Source organism: Gasterosteus aculeatus, chromosome 4 (assembly GCF_964276395.1).
Source record: "Gasterosteus aculeatus chromosome 4, fGasAcu3.hap1.1, whole genome shotgun sequence".
In the NCBI taxonomy this organism is placed as follows: domain Eukaryota; kingdom Metazoa; phylum Chordata; class Actinopteri; order Perciformes; family Gasterosteidae; genus Gasterosteus; species Gasterosteus aculeatus.
Window position 1 is genome coordinate 17,000,553 of NC_135691.1, and position 18,934 is coordinate 17,019,486.

At 41.1% G+C, this 18,934-nt stretch overlaps 1 protein-coding gene across 3 annotated transcripts in view; it reads right to left on the minus strand.

Moving 5' to 3' along the window:
• Positions 1-1,548: 1,548 nt before the first annotated feature.
• LOC120818069 (matrix-remodeling-associated protein 5) overlaps positions 1,549-18,934 on the minus strand; it is a 28,406-nt gene continuing 11,020 nt past the window's right edge. For 2 of the 3 annotated variants that reach the window (XM_040174827.2, XM_078101546.1), the window contains exons 4-17: positions 17,842-17,971; positions 16,519-16,757; positions 16,052-16,203; positions 11,455-14,532; positions 10,988-11,235; positions 9,924-10,176; positions 9,635-9,835; positions 8,903-9,421; positions 8,603-8,774; positions 7,882-8,148; positions 7,656-7,782; positions 7,303-7,383; positions 4,040-5,186; positions 1,549-2,679 (exon numbers count right to left, since the gene is read on the minus strand). In XM_040174827.2, coding sequence (XP_040030761.2) covers positions 2,126-2,679; positions 4,040-5,186; positions 7,303-7,383; positions 7,656-7,782; positions 7,882-8,148; positions 8,603-8,774; positions 8,903-9,421; positions 9,635-9,835; positions 9,924-10,176; positions 10,988-11,235; positions 11,455-14,532; positions 16,052-16,203; positions 16,519-16,757; positions 17,842-17,971 — 7,168 coding nt within the window. In that variant the 3' untranslated portion in view covers positions 1,549-2,125. The remainder of the gene's footprint in view (positions 2,680-4,039; positions 5,187-7,302; positions 7,384-7,655; positions 7,783-7,881; positions 8,149-8,602; positions 8,775-8,902; positions 9,422-9,634; positions 9,836-9,923; positions 10,177-10,987; positions 11,236-11,454; positions 14,533-16,051; positions 16,204-16,518; positions 16,758-17,841; positions 17,972-18,934) is intronic. The other variant, XM_078101547.1, reaches the window with a different exon arrangement.

An 18,934-nucleotide genomic window follows, 5' to 3' on the forward strand; every position in this document is an offset into this window, starting at 1 on the left:
CATGCATCTAAATGGCATATTAGAAAGTAAAAGGCAGATTCCATCAATTCCGTTGATCACTGTAATAATCAGACTCGTTAGTGTTGCTAAATTTGGAGATGACAAACAAAACACAGGAACAAAACAAATTCAGTGTCACTCACCGTGTGAAATGGAGCTCTGCGAAGTTCTGCGTCGTTTAACAGCTGCCTAGCATCCACAACATCGGCAAAATAACGACACAAATCACGCGCACACACACACACACACACACACACGTGCACATACAGAATGCAGATTTCTGCTGATATCAGACCGAAACGTGGACCGAAATACCAAACACTTGCACTGTTATCCCTCTTTAAGTAACAGTCTCTCTCACACCCACACTCACTGTTTGGAACAATCCTTCACACAGACACAATCTCTTCCACGTAGACATACACACGGTCCCTCAGAGAGACACACATAACCTCTTTTTCTCTTACACACGCACACACACACTCGGGCTGTATTGAATCGTTCCAATGCTTGTGTCTTACAAAGCTCCCTTCTTCCTCAGTCAAAGACCGGTTTGTCTGTGAGCGATTCTCCGTGGGACATTCACATTCTAGCGAACGCAAACCAACAGTGAAAAATAGCATCCATTTACATACACACGCACACACATTTCAAAATTATGTTGTGGTTTCATGCTTTCCTTTTTTCTTTAACAATTTGTGTGTTAGATCCAAGTAGATGGCAACAACGAAAATCAGTCATTATAGTTTTTGGGGTCTGTTTGATAAATATATATATAATATATTTATACATTATATATATATATATATATATATATATATATATATATATATATATATATATATATATATGTATTTGTTTTTTAGTTTAACGTCAACCACTGTCTATGCTCCATTTGTTAATGGTGTGAATAATTGGTCCCTCTAACCGAATCCCCTCGTCTAGAAATTCCATAGGAATGACTTAATTTTAGCATGAATTTGTAATTAAAACGTGTACATATGGAAATACTCAATAATTTTATTTAATGCAATAAAATAGTATAAAATAGAAATAGTAAAAATAACACGACTGACTGAAAACAATACATACCTGTATGTTTTATTTTTTATATTTTATTTAACTTTTCGTGAAGTTCCACTTTGTTGTGATTTTGTGTTGCTTAAGTAAGTTCATAATTAAAATATGAGTTATTACTCTCCCACCATTACGAAACATGAATATATGAGACTGATACATACAGTAAGCCATATTCTGATACACATTATAGAGCAGCAATAGGGTCCGGGGCATTTGTGTCCTTATAGAAAAGAGTTAATTAAATTGGCCACTTCACCACATAAGTAGAATGGCTGATGATATACCCATGTTCAAGAATTCTATTACTCTACTCATCACTGCACTTCCCTGCGATTGGCTGGCGACCAGTCCAGGGTGTACCCCGTCTCTCGCCCGAAGTTGGCTGGGATAGACTCCAGCACCCCCGCGACCCTGTGTGCAGGATAAGCGGTTTGACGATGGATGGATGGATGGATACTCATCACTGCTTATGTGAGCAATTGAAGCAATTTACCAATATTTTACAGCTGCAAAAACACAATTTAAACTCTACTAGCAGACTCAAATTCATAATTGTATAAGGGGTCAAAATTATATTCAGATATATCAAGAACCGTAAGTTGGTTATTTGCACAACAATCAGTGTCATCGTAAAATTGTACTGTGAGGTTAAACTTCAGAAATTATAATTTTGTTTTGGGAATGTGAAAGGGGTCTACAGGGTAAAGCCACAAGGAAAACCTTTCAGCAGTGAGTTAATACGGCTTTTTGAAAATTTAAAATACACTTCAAGGTCTAAAATGCATAATTATTTGCCTTCAGCCAGATTCGCACCATAATCAGCCACCACCATAGAAATCATAAAGGTGAATATTATTTGAAACATTTGCAATGTTAATTTAGTGGAACCTGCTTTGTAAGCTGTCTCAAGCCAAGCTTCCAGTCAGCCTGTAGGTCTCTCTCCAGAGTATCGATTATGCAAAATATTGAAATCCTGATAAAGATGTCCTCATTCGTACCTAATTCTACTGTGACATTTTCCCAAAACAACAACTGTAATTGTCAATCAGACTACTTGTAGGTAAGTAGATTTAAAGTCTGTGCCGAGTGTGTTTTTAGCATTGCATTTGTAAATGCCAGAGTTCATTAGCATTGTGTTCTGTATGACCAGACTGCCCTCTTCTGTCATGTGAATCCCCCCCTCCACCGTGAACCGGTTATGTGGAACCAGTGTTGTGCGTCCAGGCAACGTCCATGAAATATCCGGCTTGGGAATACCAGTTGCAACACAATTTAACTTCACTGGTGATCCCCGGTTGGCCCTTGTAATTGAGGTCAACGTATTAGTTATTTGTGGTGGAAAAACCATCACTGCAACTGGGTATGATAGAGTTGTAGAGCCAAAAGAGTTGGAGGCTTTACAGATGTATGTTCCCTTGTCAAAAGTGGCAACCTTCCTGAGTTGCAGGGTCCCATTTGGAAATAGAAATACTCGGCCAATGGATTGAGGTTTGTCCAAAACAAGACCATTTGGTAGTGTCCATATGATTGATGCCTGCGGCCAGCTATCCACCGTGCAGGGCAAATTGAGATTAAGGCCGTACGTGATCTTCATACCACCTGGAAAAGCAAAGTTACAACAGTAAGTCAATTTCCTGCAGTAATCTCACATACCTGAGAACTCTGGTCAAATTTCCCATCACTTTGATTGATCACTTTGACTTTTTACTTTGATTTATTTTCCCCTTTGGCAGATCTGAACAAACAAATCATACTACTGACCAAAACACCCACACCAAGGCCAAATCCTAACTCCCCCTAAATCGCAAGCCCTGAACCCTGAGGGACTGGACTGATGTCAGCAGTAACTGAGTGTGAGTCTGTGAGGGCTTTAAATGGTATAAATATGAATGGGACCGCACTTTGTTTTCACATGTCACGTCACCCAGACAACTTAAAAAATATGATTTAAAATTGAGGGTATTTATTTAATACTTTTTATGCTCTGATTTAAACGTCTTTCAGGCTTTTCCTTGTGAGATGAGAGGCGAATTTTAAATCTTGTTTTACGTTTTCTTTCTCCAAAATTGCTTCGATGACAAAATGAATAAGTTAATAAATATTGTGTGATTTCCTGTCTTTTTTTTCTCCATCTTCAAACTTAAATGTTTTTATGTATTAATTTTATTATGACAGTGTGCACACCTATAACACACTTGTGCCATCCTTTATTTACCTTTTTTCACACCTCCTCTATGCTTTCACTTTTTTGAGGTCACATTGAAATGACTTGTGGGTAATTCTCTTGGGCTCACGAGTAGGAAGGAAAGTGTTCATAAATATCTCAAAATGTCTTCCTGACAGCCCACAAACACTCAGCGATTAAACAACGGGACAGCCCTACCTCAAGGAGCTGGCCGGAGCAAGCCTCAAAGTCTGTGAGTGTGTAAGGGTGCCAATTGGGATTGGGCACAAAACCCATTAAAAGAAAATTGGGAGTTGTTCTGGAATCTGGAAAGAAAGACTCTCTTCGGGACTTTCTTGCTAAGAAAGGAAGCCAATGTGAATGTGCTAAAAAAAAAATGCAGTTCAAATGACCTCTTGAGGCTCGCTCCAAAGGTCAGTTCCTATAGACGCCAATGGTTAAATATTTGGGGATTCATATTTATATCTGTTTTAAATTATATAAAGGTTTCATGGAATATTTTTAACAAATGTTGTCTGCCAAGATGGAAAACTGTGACAAGGGTGAACTTCTGGGTGAAAGACACTATCTGTATATTTTATAAAGTCTTTGGCTCCCGCCTAATACGTTGAATCAATCAGGTGATTAAATGCTTTCACTTTTAGTGATGCACTTTGAATCATTTAAATTTTTTCCTTGTTGAATAAACCAAACCAAGGGGAAAACACAAATCCTTAACTTGACCAAACTAAGGTGATTTCTGTATTATTATTTCGAGATGAACATCAAACATACCTGTAGATCCTCTGATCACTGGCTTCCTGCCCGACTCCAGCGCATAACGTTTCTCTGCTTGTCCTGCCACATTTTTTGCCAGGCACCGGTACACTCCCTTATCACTTGCAACTGGTCGATAAATCCTTAGAGTGCCATTACCCAGATGATGTGTGAAGCGTTGGAGTCTAACGCCAGGCATTAACATTGCCCCATTGGGTAGAACCCATGCAAACTCTGGGTTTGGCTTGCCACGAGCTGAGCACTCCAGAAACAATTCCCCAACATCTTGCTTTATTGGTAAGATTTCAATATTGGGAACAGCAAAACTTGGTTTCTCTGCTATAGATGAAACATCTAATTCAACCAAAAGAGAGGCTTCACCCAGATTGTTTTGGGCCAGACACATGTACCTCCCTTCGTCGGTTTTCCTCACTCCTCTCAGCTCCAAGCTCCCATTCCGGTGGACTTCGAAGCGACCACCCTGGTAAAGTGATGGGAGCGAATGTCCATAAGGAGTGACCCATGAGACTCTTGGTTTGGGTTTCCCTTCCACTGTGCAATCCAGAAGCGTTGTCTGATAAGAAACAGCTAAAGCCTTTGTGGTACTCCTCCCTTTCAAGCCATTAATAAAAGGTTCCTGGAGTTCAGCTTCTAGTTTCATGTTTTTGACATCATCACCAGCAGAATTCTGTGCCACACATGCATATTTTCCTTCGTCGGCCAGTACGACCTTTTTCACCACTAACATCCCATCATCCATTACCTGAAATTTTTCTGATGAGAAAGATATCACATCATTCGTGGGTGAGATCCAGATGATCTTTGGTACAGGTTCACCTGTTGCTTGACAACTCAACTGAGCTGATTCTCCTAACTTAACCGTAACCAGTGCTGGTGATTTTGGGTAAATTTTTGGAGCGTTCGGCCCCACTTTGACACTCACTTTTTTTTCATCCTTGCCAAGTTTGTTTTTGGCAAAACAAGTGTAGTCCCCCTCGTCTCTTTTGCCCATTTGCTGTAGAAGTAAAGTCCCGTTGCCAAAAATAACATAACGGCGGTTGCGAAGGCCACTGTCATCTGATTGGAGGGCATTGTTGATTAAAGTTCCATCTGGGAGACTCCAAGAAACTTCTGGGTCAGGAAGGCCTGTTGCAACACAGTCCACCTGAAAAGGGAAACAAAGAAAAATGAGTGTATGAATTTGAATGAAAGGATTATTCTAGCCTAATTTCTACCTAAAGATCTCATTGGTTAGCGGTGCTTATTCTATTATTTAAATTGGTTTAGAGTTGTGGACCTAAACAATTATTGACCCTATACCGTGTCCGCCCCACGGCCACTAAAGTTATTTGTATCAAAGGTAAACAACCGAGGAGTTTACCTAAATAACTTAATCAAAGTTAAAACCAATAATGCAACAGTCCAACAAAATAGGAGAGATAAAGGTGGACTATTAAATATTATAATTTAATTTCTATCAACTAAAGCTGATTTAGTCAATTAAATAATATCAGATCACCATGTTGATCTATTTTGTCTTACTGAAACGTGGCTGTCAAATGGAGAATATGTCACCTTAAATGAAGCGACCCCTCCAAGTGTCACGGTGTGGTTTTATTTCCTGTCTTATTTTGTAGTTTCTGCTTCTTGTCTTCCTGGGTAACTTCACTTCCTGCCTTGTCCTGTCATCCCCTGTGATTGTCAGATTGTTTCCACCTGTGTCCAATCACCTGCACCTCCCTAGTGTATTTAACCTGTGTGTGTCTCTTGTCACTTGTCTATTGTCCCGGATGTTCCTAGTTCCTGCCGGCGTTTTTTGCCCTGGTTCCTGTGTGTGTTTTTGCCCCCTGGGCTTCTTGCTTTTTTGGTATTTTTGACTATTAAAGTCTTTTTGTGTTTCGAAAACTCTGCATTTGAGTCCTGCCTCCCCGCATCCCTGACACCAAGTCATGATATCACATTGAGGTGGAGTAGCAGCTATTATTGACCTTAAACCTAAACTGGATTATAACACATAAGCCTGGTTCTCCTTGCATCCAGTCTGGAAAACAATGCAGCGGGTTCTCTTTGTTGTAGTATACAGGGCCTCAGGTGCTTATTCAGAAATTCTATCTGAATTTTCAGAGTTTGGTCCTTAAAACGGACAAAGTAATGAGGTGATTTTAATATTCATGTGGATGTCAATAGCGACGGCCTTGGTACTCCGTTTCTCTTGTTGTTAGATTTAAATGGTTTATTTCAGAGTGTACAAAAACCTAATTATTGTTTTAATCACACCCTTGACCTGGATCTGCTGTATGGTATCGGGATAGAACTGCAAGAGCATCTTATTACTCATCGTTAATAGAGAAAAATGAAAACAACCCCAGGTTTCTCTTCAGCACTGTAGCCAGACTGACAGAGATTCAGATCTCTGTCAAGCCATGTATTCCTTTGGACCTCAGTAGTAACAACTTCCTGAACTTCTTTAATGATACGATTTTAACTAGAGAGAAAATGTATGGTCTCCTGCCTTCAACCAGTGTTGATCATCTGACTTCTACAATTTCTGTGTCTAAATCTTCTACCTGTCTCTTGGGAGTCCGACTAGGCTGCTTAAGGAAGTTTTTCCTTTAGTTAGCACGTCTTTAGTGGATATTATCTGTCTCTGTTGATAGGACACGTACCACCGTCCATGAAACATTTGAATTATATTAAAGGAACCGCATTCTGCTGATTTAAGTTGCATTTATGGGATCAATCCCAGTTAGTGTTTGTAAATGGTCAATCCTCAATGACCACCAGAGTTCTGTGCTTGGACCGATTTTATTTACCTTATAAATATATGCTTCCTTTGGCCGATGTTATCAAATAATATCGCAGAAACTTACAGACTGTACGGTCTATAAAGTTTGGGAAATGTATTTTACCTTTGCTGAAAAGTTTAAAAAATATATTTTTTCTCATTTTGTCAAGTCATTGAATTTTGTCTTGAACTAAAGATACTTATAGACAGCGCTGCAGTCCTGGAATTGTGGGGCACTTCTTAAGATCATATCTCCTCTTCACTCTCTCTGTCTTCATGCATTTGTGTCTCATTAATACACATGATTAACTTTGCCTCTTTCCCGAGTCGTTGTGCTTTCCTGCCTCACAGGTTTCCATGGATCACGTATATAACTTTGGAATATGAGACGCATATCTTATTATAGAATCAAATGTATTTGTAAACATCTTAAAAATCTAAAATCAACAACGACCATCCTATGTTAGGTCAAATTTGCGCTAGCTCACAAAAATACCTGGAAATTTTCTCCAAAGGTGACCTTGGTTTGTGCAGTCCTCACTTGTTCAATTCTAGGAGGGGTCATTAACACATCCACCTGATGAAGTGAATATATGAATAAATAAGATAAAATACATCAGTGAAAGCTTGGGAAATACAGAGTATTGATCATTTAATGACCCACTTTTACAGATTTTGCCCACACAAATTAAAAGCATTCTCTTAATTGAGGAAGGACATGATTCTTGACATGTTAGACATCTTTAGCTTGACTTTGACACGCATTAACAAAGAAGGGATACTGAATGACAAAGAAGGAAATTAACCAAACACTAATAGAAGGCTGGCTAAAGCCTGCTCTGTTCATACTTGGAAGAGCTCCATGTCCTCCCCATTGGGTCTCTGAAAGACACACAGATAATTTCCACCATCTAGCTCAGTTAGCTGAAGTATCCTCAGAGTCCCATTCTGGAACACTTTAATTGGTCTATCCGGACTGCAGGCAGACAGAAGAACAAATTTCAATGAAAACAAAAATATTATTTTTATAACAGTCAGTATTTTGAAGATTTATATGTGTACAAAGGTATGTAACCTGTATCGATGATCCATGATGGTCTTGGAGGGAAGCTGCCAGATGGTCCCTATTGTGGATCCAGTAGACTCAGGACAGTGGAGGTACACAGCAGAACCGTACATAGCTGAGACAGAGTGCTGTTGCGATGGCACCCCATGGCGTTGAGTTGAAGGGATGGAAAGAGGAGGTGGAGGCTGGCGGGAGAAAGAGGGGGTATCTGCGCTCAGCTCCAGCTGGACAGATCTTTTGGCCATGCCTACAGCATTAGTGGCCAAACACTCATACCTGTGGGAAGATTGACAGCAGCCTGGTGAGCTCAGAGCTATGGTACAATTTTCAAAATTACCTGAAAACTTTGAGTTGAATTATACATTTCTATTACGTGGGGCAGTAATACTGTGCTACACAACCTTGACTTACAATGTAATGAAAGGAAAGTCAAATAAAAATAAATTACATTTGGTAAGTCCTAATTACAAATGCATCTTTGTGAGGCTGATGGGGATCCTATTTAGTCAATAATCAAAGCATTATGATAACCCTTACCCATAAAGCTTTAGAGGGAATTCAGACCTTGATTAAGAAGATAATTTGAAGGGATTAGATGATTAAAAATACATTCCGATTGCCAGGAAAGTCTACTAAAACCAGAAACCATATCTTATGAAACAGTATAAATGTTTAACTAAAGATTTGACCAGAAAGAGAAAATCATGAGTAATATCAATACACATCTCACCTCCCTGTATCAGCTGGTATAATATTCTTCACATACAGCGTCCCATTGGGGAAGACAAACAGCCTGCGACCAAGAAACTGTGACGGTTTTACATGGCCGCCCCCCGGGAGCATCCATTTCAGAGCAGGCACCGGTTCGCCCTTCACAGAGCAGTGAACATACACACTCCTGCCTGGTTGAATGGGATTTTTTTCCAGTTTAGATTGAAATGATTGACAAATTATGTATCGTCTTTCATTACCGGCGAGACCAAACATTCTGTATTGGGAAGTTTAGGAATGTTAAAGTTCTATACTATACCTGGCTGAATGATCATGGTATCCATTGCTGGTTCACTGATGCTTGGCGGCAGAGCGGCCACGTGGAGATGATAAGTGACGGTATCAGCACCTGCTGCATTGCTTGCGATACATTTATAGTCCCCTTTGCTGGAGAAATTTAGAGAGTGAATTTGCAATGTTCCGTTTTGAAGCAGAGACATTGGAGAAAGGGGAGTGTGAATAGTCCCGACTTCCCGCACAAAAGTCCTGTCTGGAAGAATCCAGGAAATTTGGGCAGGTGGTTTACCCGAAGCAAGGCAGTCTAGAGTCATACTTTTCCCCAAGTAGACGGCTATCTCTGTGGACTTAGGCGGATGGATCTTTGGAGCCTCAGTCTGCACAGCTAAGGTGATGACCATGCGATCTGATCCAAAGCTGTTCTGGGCCGTGCAGAGGTACTGGCCTCGATCCTGGAGCTGGATGCTTCTAATAACAAAAGTTCCATTCTTTAAGACTTCAAAACGGGGGCCATGCTTGCTGTTGGCAGTTATGGTGGCACCTGAGGGGGATGGGGGGGGGGGGGGGACAAAGAAACTGATACTTAGAGGTTTGAACTCTGGATGGTAATTGTCATGATTATTCCTCATTTGAAAATGTGTCTCTCTCTGAATGTACAAAGTGATAGTATCTACATAGACAACTCGGCAGGCAAACCCAAGATTAACAATTTCATTTGAATTTCAGCTTGTTTTCTCTCGCCCTCTTTTGTCACCTGTGGAGACTTTGGTCCATGCAATGCTGGGTTCTGAATTCCCTGTTGCTTTGCAGTGCAGGAACACATCACTCTCCGCCAGTACTGACACGCTAGCGGTGGTCACAGTGGTAATACGGGGCTTGAGCCCACCACTTCCAGCTCCCAACACCCATGGGTAAGGAGGCACAGCTGTGGGCCACCGAGAGCTAACTTGTCCAGCTACAAAGAAGTATTTCATTATCACTGTATAAAAATATATTGCACAATTCTAAATACATTGCTTGTATCCTTTCAAATGGGCCCTTACCTCCAACAGGCCACCGACCTCCATAAAGCACCCCAGAGGTGGGCTGGGTAGGACGAGGGGTTGAAATTAACCCAGAAAATGATAATGATGAAGGTTTAGCAGGGCTCAAAGATTGCGGCTTGTGAGTGTAAGAAGCAGTGGGTGCTGATTGCTTCCGGATATAGGGTTGATGTGGAGATGGAGGATTGTGGTAGTCAATGCGAGGTTTAGGTGTCACAATCCTCCCCAGCTGAGTGATGCGTTCGAGCTGAGCCTGGAAAAATAAAAGTAATCAATTATTATAATACTAACCCATGTACCTGAAAATAAATCGCATCTCTGAGAGCTGGTTCATTATTTTCGTCATCAAAAATCCCGGGTTTTTAATTTTTAGGTGGAGTTTTTCCTGTGCTGGTGTGAGGGTTTTGGGACAGAGGAGACTGTAAAGCCCTCTGGGGCAAATTTGTAATTTGCGATTTGTTTTCAGGGTATATCCAGTATTTCAAACTGATTCAGCAGTGAAACAGGTTCAACACATAAGGAAGTCTGCATTCTGGCATTCAAGGGAGAAAACGTAGGAATTAACAACCCTTTTCCTGTAAAGCCGGGTAGGACGTAATTCACTATAACAATTATTAAAAAGCAAAAGCGCTATGTGTATACATTCAGTATACCTTCAGCAGCTAGCATAGCAGTGCTGACTCTGGTTAATCATGGACTAACATACTCTGCCTTGGTTAGCTCTGCAGGTTTTTACGTGGAATAGTTACGTTTGGGAAATATGTATTGCCTTCCAAACTCTCTGGGTAACAAGTATCTCCATTAGATACATTTGACTATGACTAGCTTGACATGAAAGAACAGCCTCAACATGGTAAAAATAAAAAATAATTGCAAGTGATCCTGTGGTGAACAGTGGGTTAGTTGTCAGAAACTGGTTAGAGCTGCCTGAAGCTATGGTACAATTGGCCAGTCTGGGTTTAAGGGGTGTGTTATCAAAGCACTATTTTGCTTACTCACTTTGTGAACATTAAGATGCACAATAAGATTGGCCGTATAAAAACTAAAACAACCATTTATCCTACCTGTCTGTATCTGTTCCTCAACCTTGATAGAAAAAGTTGGTCTCTGGTTTGGGTCCTGCCATCAACATGGTGATTTTGATGTTGGTGCTGTGACAGATGGGGATTGGAGAGTGTTTTTCCAGAGAGCGTAGGTGCGGGCTTCACAGTTTCTGCGACAACTTCTGGTCGGTTTGTGACAACCAGGTTTTGAGCCCAGGGATGGGGGAGAGCCCAGGGTTGGTGCGTAGGTGCAGGGTGGGTGCCAGGACCTAAAGAACAATAATTCTGTCAAATAAACATATATGCACTCCAAACAGTATTAGAGAGATTCATCATTATATAATACCAATCAAAGATAATGTTATAATATTTTATTCACACTATATTTATTATACATGTTTTGTTCTTTATTTACTACCTACTTCGACCTGTCACCTTTGGTCATCATCTTATTTCAAAAGTGTATTTTTACACCACAACTTTCTTACCATGCCTTGTATGAGGAATTGAACTTTGGCCAGGGTAGAGTGGGTAGTAAGGATGGTGTAAAGGCCACCGGGAGGTGGGGGGGACTTTGGGAGGCTGGGAATGTCCACCCGGGTTCACTTTGCCTTGCTTTGCTGTGTTTCTGTCTTGGTTTGTCCTGGAAGCAGGAGTTTGTCCGACTCCCTGTTTGAGCTGATGGAGCCAGGGGTGAACTGGCTCCACGACTTGGAAACTGTGGATCTTAGTCTTCACTTTTGGCTTGTTGGCATCTTTATCCTCTTTCTGTTTGAGTTCTTTTTCTCTACTTCTTGCTGAATTTAAAGTGGAAGTAGTTCTTGCATGGATGGGTATATTTTCTTCTGGTGAAGGTTGTGTGTTAGGTTTTGGTCTAATTGTTGTGGTTAACTGGATGTTATCCCCTGTATTGTAATCCTCTGTAACCTGATCCTTATCATATTTTTCTGTGCCTTTCAATCTGCCTTTGGTGTTGATGTTGATGTTTTCTTCCCTTTCCATTGCTCGTATTACCTCCATTCCACTCTCTCCAAGATTTTCATTGTCCCTGCCCTTTTTATCAGTTTCAATTATAGTCTTCATGCTCTCAGATTCCGTAAGCTTCATTGTGTCTGTCTCCCTCTCTTCAACAGGTCTTTCATTTGGATGTGGAGGCCTATCAAGCTTTGACCTGACAATTGATTTTGGATTAAGCGGAGAGCTACCGAGATCTTTTTTTCTAGCTGGTGATGTGGCAGTCCTGCTCTCAATATCTGTGGCATGAGGGGTTTCACTCTTCAAATCTCCATCACTATCCTTGTTTTCATATTCTTCATAGTATTCACCTTTATCTTCCTCTTTCACATACTCAGCAGATAAGATGTCTTGGTTCTTCATTGTGGTTGGAACAAGTATTGCTGTTGTTGTTGTTGTTGTTGTAGATGTAGTAGTTGTAGTAGTAGTAGTGGTTGGTGTTGTTGGGGTGATGGTTGTTGGTTGAACGGTTGTTTGGTGATTGTTTGATGAATGATATAAGGGATGTCCGTGTGGACGGAATGTTTTCATTTTGGGTTTTCTACGCCTGTAAGGAGGCCTTCTTCTGTTTGTCTGACCTGGAACAAGTATGTCCTCCCTTTTACCCTCTATAGACTGCTTACTTGCTGACTGATCAACTGTCAGACGATTTCCAACAGCAAGAGGGTCTGTGACTGCTTTTACAGTGTCTGCCATCCCACCAACACGGTGGGGGCTTGGTTCTGTACTTCTGGGAGGCAGAAGTTGTAGAACCTCTGGCAGACTTTCAGATCGCTCTGAGTCACATATTTTATTCTCTGTAGAATAAGCTTCAGTCTTAGATTTTGTGTTGGTGGGAAAACTATTTGGTTCCTCCATGGTATCAGTAGGGGTGGCAGTAGGGGGTAAGGTGTTAGCATCCATGGAAATTGCTGTAGCAGTTGTTGTTGTCGGTTTGGAAGTACTTGTTTGGATAGTTTCTGTGCTGGGCTCTGGAAGGGACTGCTCTGGGGGCAAAGTAACACTTGGTCTAGCATTAGCTTTAGCCAAAATGTCTGCCCACCGATTTGGATCTAATTCTTTCACAGATTTATTGGGTTTTCTCTTTGAAACTTTAATCCTTGACGTCTTAGAAACCCTGTTATGATTCCTTTGTGGAGTTCCTGCCTTAGGGATCTGTGTAGCAAAAGAACGTATAATTTCCTGATAATCTCCCCCCGAACCCTCTCCTTCCTCTGAAGCAAATGGCAAAATCTGTTTTTTTGAAGTCTGTGGGGAGTTTTCTCTTTCTGTAACTTCAACCAGGTGTGATATCATGTCAACTCCATATAGATTTGAGGCCAGGCAGGTGTATTCCCCTGCATCTTCCTGTGTCAATCTCCTTACCACCAAAGTCCCATTTTCCATCACTTCTGTCCGTCTTGTCTGTTGCGTTGGAAGAAGAATTTTGTTTTTGGGTAGGTACCACATAGTTTGACTTGGCTTAACGGAGGTCACCTCACATGGGATAAAAAAAGATTGTCCCTTTTCAACTACAATTTTCTGACCATTTAAAGCTGTTGGGGTGAGTGACAGTTCTTTGATGGTGAGCCGCAGAGGTATCAAGTCCACACCGGCCTTGGTCCGCACCATACAATGGTAAAGGCCTGAGTCTGACAATGTAGCATTTAAAATCACAAGTTCTCCTCTTTCAGAAATTTCAATTTTATCAGTTGCGTCTTTGACAATGGACAAATCTGTAAGCATCCACTCCACTCTCAACTCTGGATCTGAAGTGACAACAATGCACTCTAAATGGACCTTTGATCCTTCGAGTGCAGTCTGGACCCTTCCTGCTGTCCCTCTGCGAATTAGAGCCCAGGACATCTCAAGGGCATCTTCCGATCCTCTATCTCTGTTGATGTGCTTAGTAATTACCGTAGTGAAATCCATCACCAGTTTCTTGGTTGTTGTCTGCTGTCTGTTGAGCCTCAAAGTGACTCTGGGTTGAAGCAGCCATGAGGGTTCTGCTAACAAGTACCCTTTTAATTCTGTGAAATATGGGGAATTGTCATTCACGGCTTGGACATATTGATAGGTTACTCTGCTTGCATTTCCCTTTAGCCCACCTCTCTCCAAAATAGCAGGGCTTTCATAGTAATATGCAACCAGTTGCCATAGATTTTGCAATGTCTCCCGATCAATTTCACACTCAAGGACAGTCACTAGAGATACATTGACGGACAACTCGCCAGGTGACTGCGGATTTACTGTCCAAGTGATGGGTGAACTGTCTCCAGGGTGTCGCACATCACATGCCACGTGAGCACTGTTTCCATGGCTGTCAGAGAGAACGATGGTCAAATGGCCCAAAGGCTTCTCAAAGTCACGTGTGTATGGAAGGTCAGGCTCCGATTCAGATGCCGCCCACACAGGATTGTCCCATTGTTTGAGGGCCGAGCGAAGAACTGGCCGCTCACAGGTAAGCTGAGCTGGAGTCAGTCCTAGCAAAAGGGTCTCATTCAGGGGTTGAGGAGAGGAACACTGGGGGCAAGTGTCACTTGAGCCACGTTCCTTCTTGCATTTTATAACACCTGGAAGAAAGATGGGGAAACAAGAAAATACAAGACAATAAATCACAATGGAATTAATCTGAGGAATTGGAAGGAAAGAAAAGGCAAATTTGATAGGAAAGAGACAACAGTCCTTAAAGATCGGGCAAGGCAAAAAAAATAAGGAATCAATTAAGAGATAGTAAAAAGTCCATCTTTTTCATCTTTTTTCCAAAGCCAGAGAAATCTGGCTTGCATATGCGGATACAATTTGATTAGTTTGAGTTTCACGCATCCACTATTAAACTTCTGGCAGTCGCATAACCCTATTTTTCGATGAAGCAGGCCATAAAAGCTGATATATTATCAACTGTACTGTTCCTATCAACAGCTACCATGTGGGACTGGTTAAAGGCTATTCACAAAAATGTAACAAAGCAGTGACAAATGAGACAAAACACATACTGTAACACATACTGTAACTCTTAATTATACTGATTAAGGGGCAGCAACTCCCTGTTAACTGTATTGAGCTTTATGGCAAATATTAGCTGTTTTGGTTAACTTTCCGTATTGTTTTGAGTTGGCATCAATAGACATTGGACATTTACCTTGTGAGTTGGTAGACACCATGAGTTAAAAGAGAGTGAATATGGGACTCACATTTGCCAGGTCGATAGAGACACACGGTTTGATAACAAGCTAAGATATCTTTCTCAGGGGTTGGTGTAGCTTAACCTAAAGAAAATGAATATATAGTGGATTTATAAAACTGATAAGGTTATAACATGTAGAACTTACGTTTTTCCGCTGGAAGTCGACCCCAGGTAGTCAAAATAACAGATTTAACAGCTTTAATGTGTAATTAATTGTGTTCAGTTCCTCTTTGAACTGTTACCTAAAGTCATTCCTTTGTTTGCCATCCGCTTTAAGATGGAACTTTTTGGCAACGCAGAAGCAAAGAAATTAAGAGTAATTTTCTAATGTATCCCACACTACTCCACTCCTCCGCTCTCTTCACTGGCTACCGGTGGCCGCCCGCATCCAGTTCAAAACATTGGTGCTCACGTACCATGCTGTGAATGGATCGGGTCCAGCTTACATCCAGGACATGGTCAAATCCTACATCCCGACCCGCACTCTCTGCTCTGCATCTGCAAAACTGCTCGTCCCTCCCTCAATGAGAGCAAAACACTCGACTAGATCACGACTCTTTGCTGTCCTTGCTCCGAAATGGTTGAACGAGCTCTCTGAAGACACCAGGACCGCAGAGAGCCATCACATCTTTCGCCGCAAACTAAAGACACACCTCTTCAGACTCTATCTCGACTAAAAGACTAACAAATTGTAGCACTTAAATTGTACTTATAACGCCACTCATCTATAGCAAATTGTAAATTGGCTTATTTGATGATATTGCACTTTCTTGTTTCTTGTTCTTCTAAGTTTGTACCCTATGGTTGAATGCACTTATTGTACGTCGCTTTGGATAAAAGCGTCAGCTAAATGACATGTAATGTAATGTGAGAAGATTTGAGTATTCGTAAATGCTTTCCTATACCTTCATGGGTGGAGCTCCATTCTATCAACCAGTGGAGCTGACAGTCACAGGTCCAGGGATTACCGTGTAGAGATAGGACCTCAAGCCGGGGAGCTGTCTTCAGCATTGCGGCAGGAAGCTGCTCTAACAGATTGTCTGACAGGTGTAAATGTCTAAAACAAAAAAAATATCATTTTATTCACTTATTGCTCTGCAGGGTGATAGGAGGATAATGCCTATTCTTGCATGCAATGTGAAGGGAAGGAAACAGCTGTATTGTAGTACTCATAAGGAATGCGGTGCAGGTTTAGCGATTTTATACCTGGAAGCAATTTGGGGAATATGCTTCTTTTAAATGGAGGACACGTGTAAAGTCATTAATTTAATAAACTATCATCATTATATATGTAAAAATAGATTTCCTATTTGCATGAGTTTTGAAAATATGACAAATTAAGAGAAATATCTACCGCCTTTGTATTTCTTACTTGAGTCCTGATGTCCAAAAGCTTCCGAGTAGTGACACTGTTATGAAGGTATGTGGGTGGATCTCTTTGAGAAGGTTACCCTCCAGCTGCAGGAGTTTTAAGGAGCTTAGGCCAGAGAAGGAGTACGGCTCTATAAAGTCAATGAGGTTGTGGTCCAGATGAAGACGGATCAAACCAATAAGGCCTTCAAAGAGACCCGGGTTTACTGATTTCAGCTTGTTGTAACTCAACTTCAAGATCTGTGAAAAAAATAGTGAGTGTTATACTGACATTTGTTAATTAACACAAAATAAACAAGTTTGAGACAAGTTTGATATGCTTATTATGAGCCTTTTTCACGTTGGACTGATTGTCAACACCCGGTTTGTCTTAGCTAGTAGTGTTCTAGATCAGCGGTCCCCAACCACCGGTTTGGTACCGGGCCGCACCACAGAAAGCTTATATAATTTTTTTTTCAGAAAAATGTTTTATTTTGAAAATTGACCGGATTTTCTCCTAATTATGTGCGCTCGTCCCTCTGACAGATTCCCCACGCGTCACCAGGCGTTTTTCTTGACCTTTTACCATGCACGGCAGTTTCGCCAACCACGGTAACACAGAGCACGCGACTACTAGGCCCCCCTCCGCGAAATATTTTTTGACATGAAACCGGTCCGTGAGGTAAAAAAGGTTCGGGACCACTGTTGCCTCAGGAAGGAATTAGCTAAAAGTGGCTAATATATGTGCAGAACTGCATAGAAAGAAGCAATTTCCCTGTGGGTTAGGCCGCATGAACTGTCAAATAGATTAATCCTTGCTTTCGTTTCATACTGTGTTACTGAATGTGCATCGGGTGACCCTATTAGCAGTCTGCGTTACAATAGAGATCCCAACCATTATTATCATTGTGTCATCATTCCATCTTTTTGGGGACTTTTTTATCCTCAAATATGTTAATGCCTCAACCAAAACCAAATTTGGATTGCTTCAAATCCATTTCTTTTGTATTTTACGCCTGTTGAGAATAAAAAGTTAGGTTCTGATTGGAGCCATCTGGACACAACAATACTGCATTCTTAGTCAAACAACCGACAAGTAACTAATTATTGACTTAAAAGGGGAAAATCTAATCTCGCTCTCTTGGTACATACGCTGTGGAGTTCGTCAGCACCAACGGTGTTTATTGCTTTTACATACTTTGCCACAAATTGCTCCGGCTATGACTTTGAGACAGATAAAGTAACAGATGTAAATAGTCAGTAGGGTGAGACACATATCAAAGACACCATCAACAATACATTATTTTAACTTGTTGTACCATTGGACCATACACACAAACTCTACCTGTAGTGATCTCAGGCTGTAAAACGCCCCAGGATGGACTGTGCTAATGTCGTTGCCATGCAACATGAGCATTTCCAGTTGCCGGAGAGACTTGAATTCGGATCCCTCCACCTCCGTCAAGCTGTTATAACTGTTAGAGGGAGAAAATAGCAGACCAGTGACTGGGATGAAAGAGTAACCATGGGCCATGAGGGGTCAAGAGGGATAGGAAACTAATATCAGTTAAAAATCAGTGCATGTGTGTCTGGGCAATGTGACCTTTAAAACAAAACGGGCAAGACAGATGTAAAGAATAGATGAAAAGAGTGATCACAGGCAACCTTTGAACCAAAGCAGAGGAAAAGCACACACACATCAAAATTGGTCTCAATTTTTGTAGGTTTGGATTTGTCCCTAAGCAGAACACATTTTAGCTTGCGGTTGCTTTGGTATGAGACAAAGAGAACTCTCTATTTTATTTCAAGACGAGTAAACTACAAATGCAGGAATTTCACTAAATTACACACAAAAACACACAGAAGTACTCTGACAAGCACTCGCCTTGGTCTCAACTGCTCAAAGTCTTGGTTTTGTCTCAGTATTGATACACTCTGGTCTAGATTCTGATTTACTTTAAACTCCTAAAAGTCTTTGTCTTGTCACAAATCAGTTATATAGTCTTGACTTAGTCTGATCCCCTAAAATCCTTGGTTTTGTTGGGAAAAAGCCCCCCACAACACTCTGATGCGCAGTAGACATGGGCCCAGGATATGTTTAAAAACTATGTTTATGTATTTCTATATTATTTTGCGCCAGGGGTCAATGTGGGGCCCTGGTACATAATTATCAGCAGGTAAAATACAAAAAGCCTTTCTTGGAGTCTTCAGGTCACAGCACATTGCATCTGACGATCAACGGAGTTTAGTATAGAAGAGTAGAAGTCAGAGCCAAAAGCCTTACTAAATAAAATAATGTCACAAAGCACATTGTCTATTGGCAGGGTCCAACCACATTTGACGGATTTGAGTTTGTCAGGTCTTTGAACAACAGGAATCAGCACTGGCTACTACCCCGTAGTGAGTTCTTAGACTGTAAAACACACAGCATTCCCTCT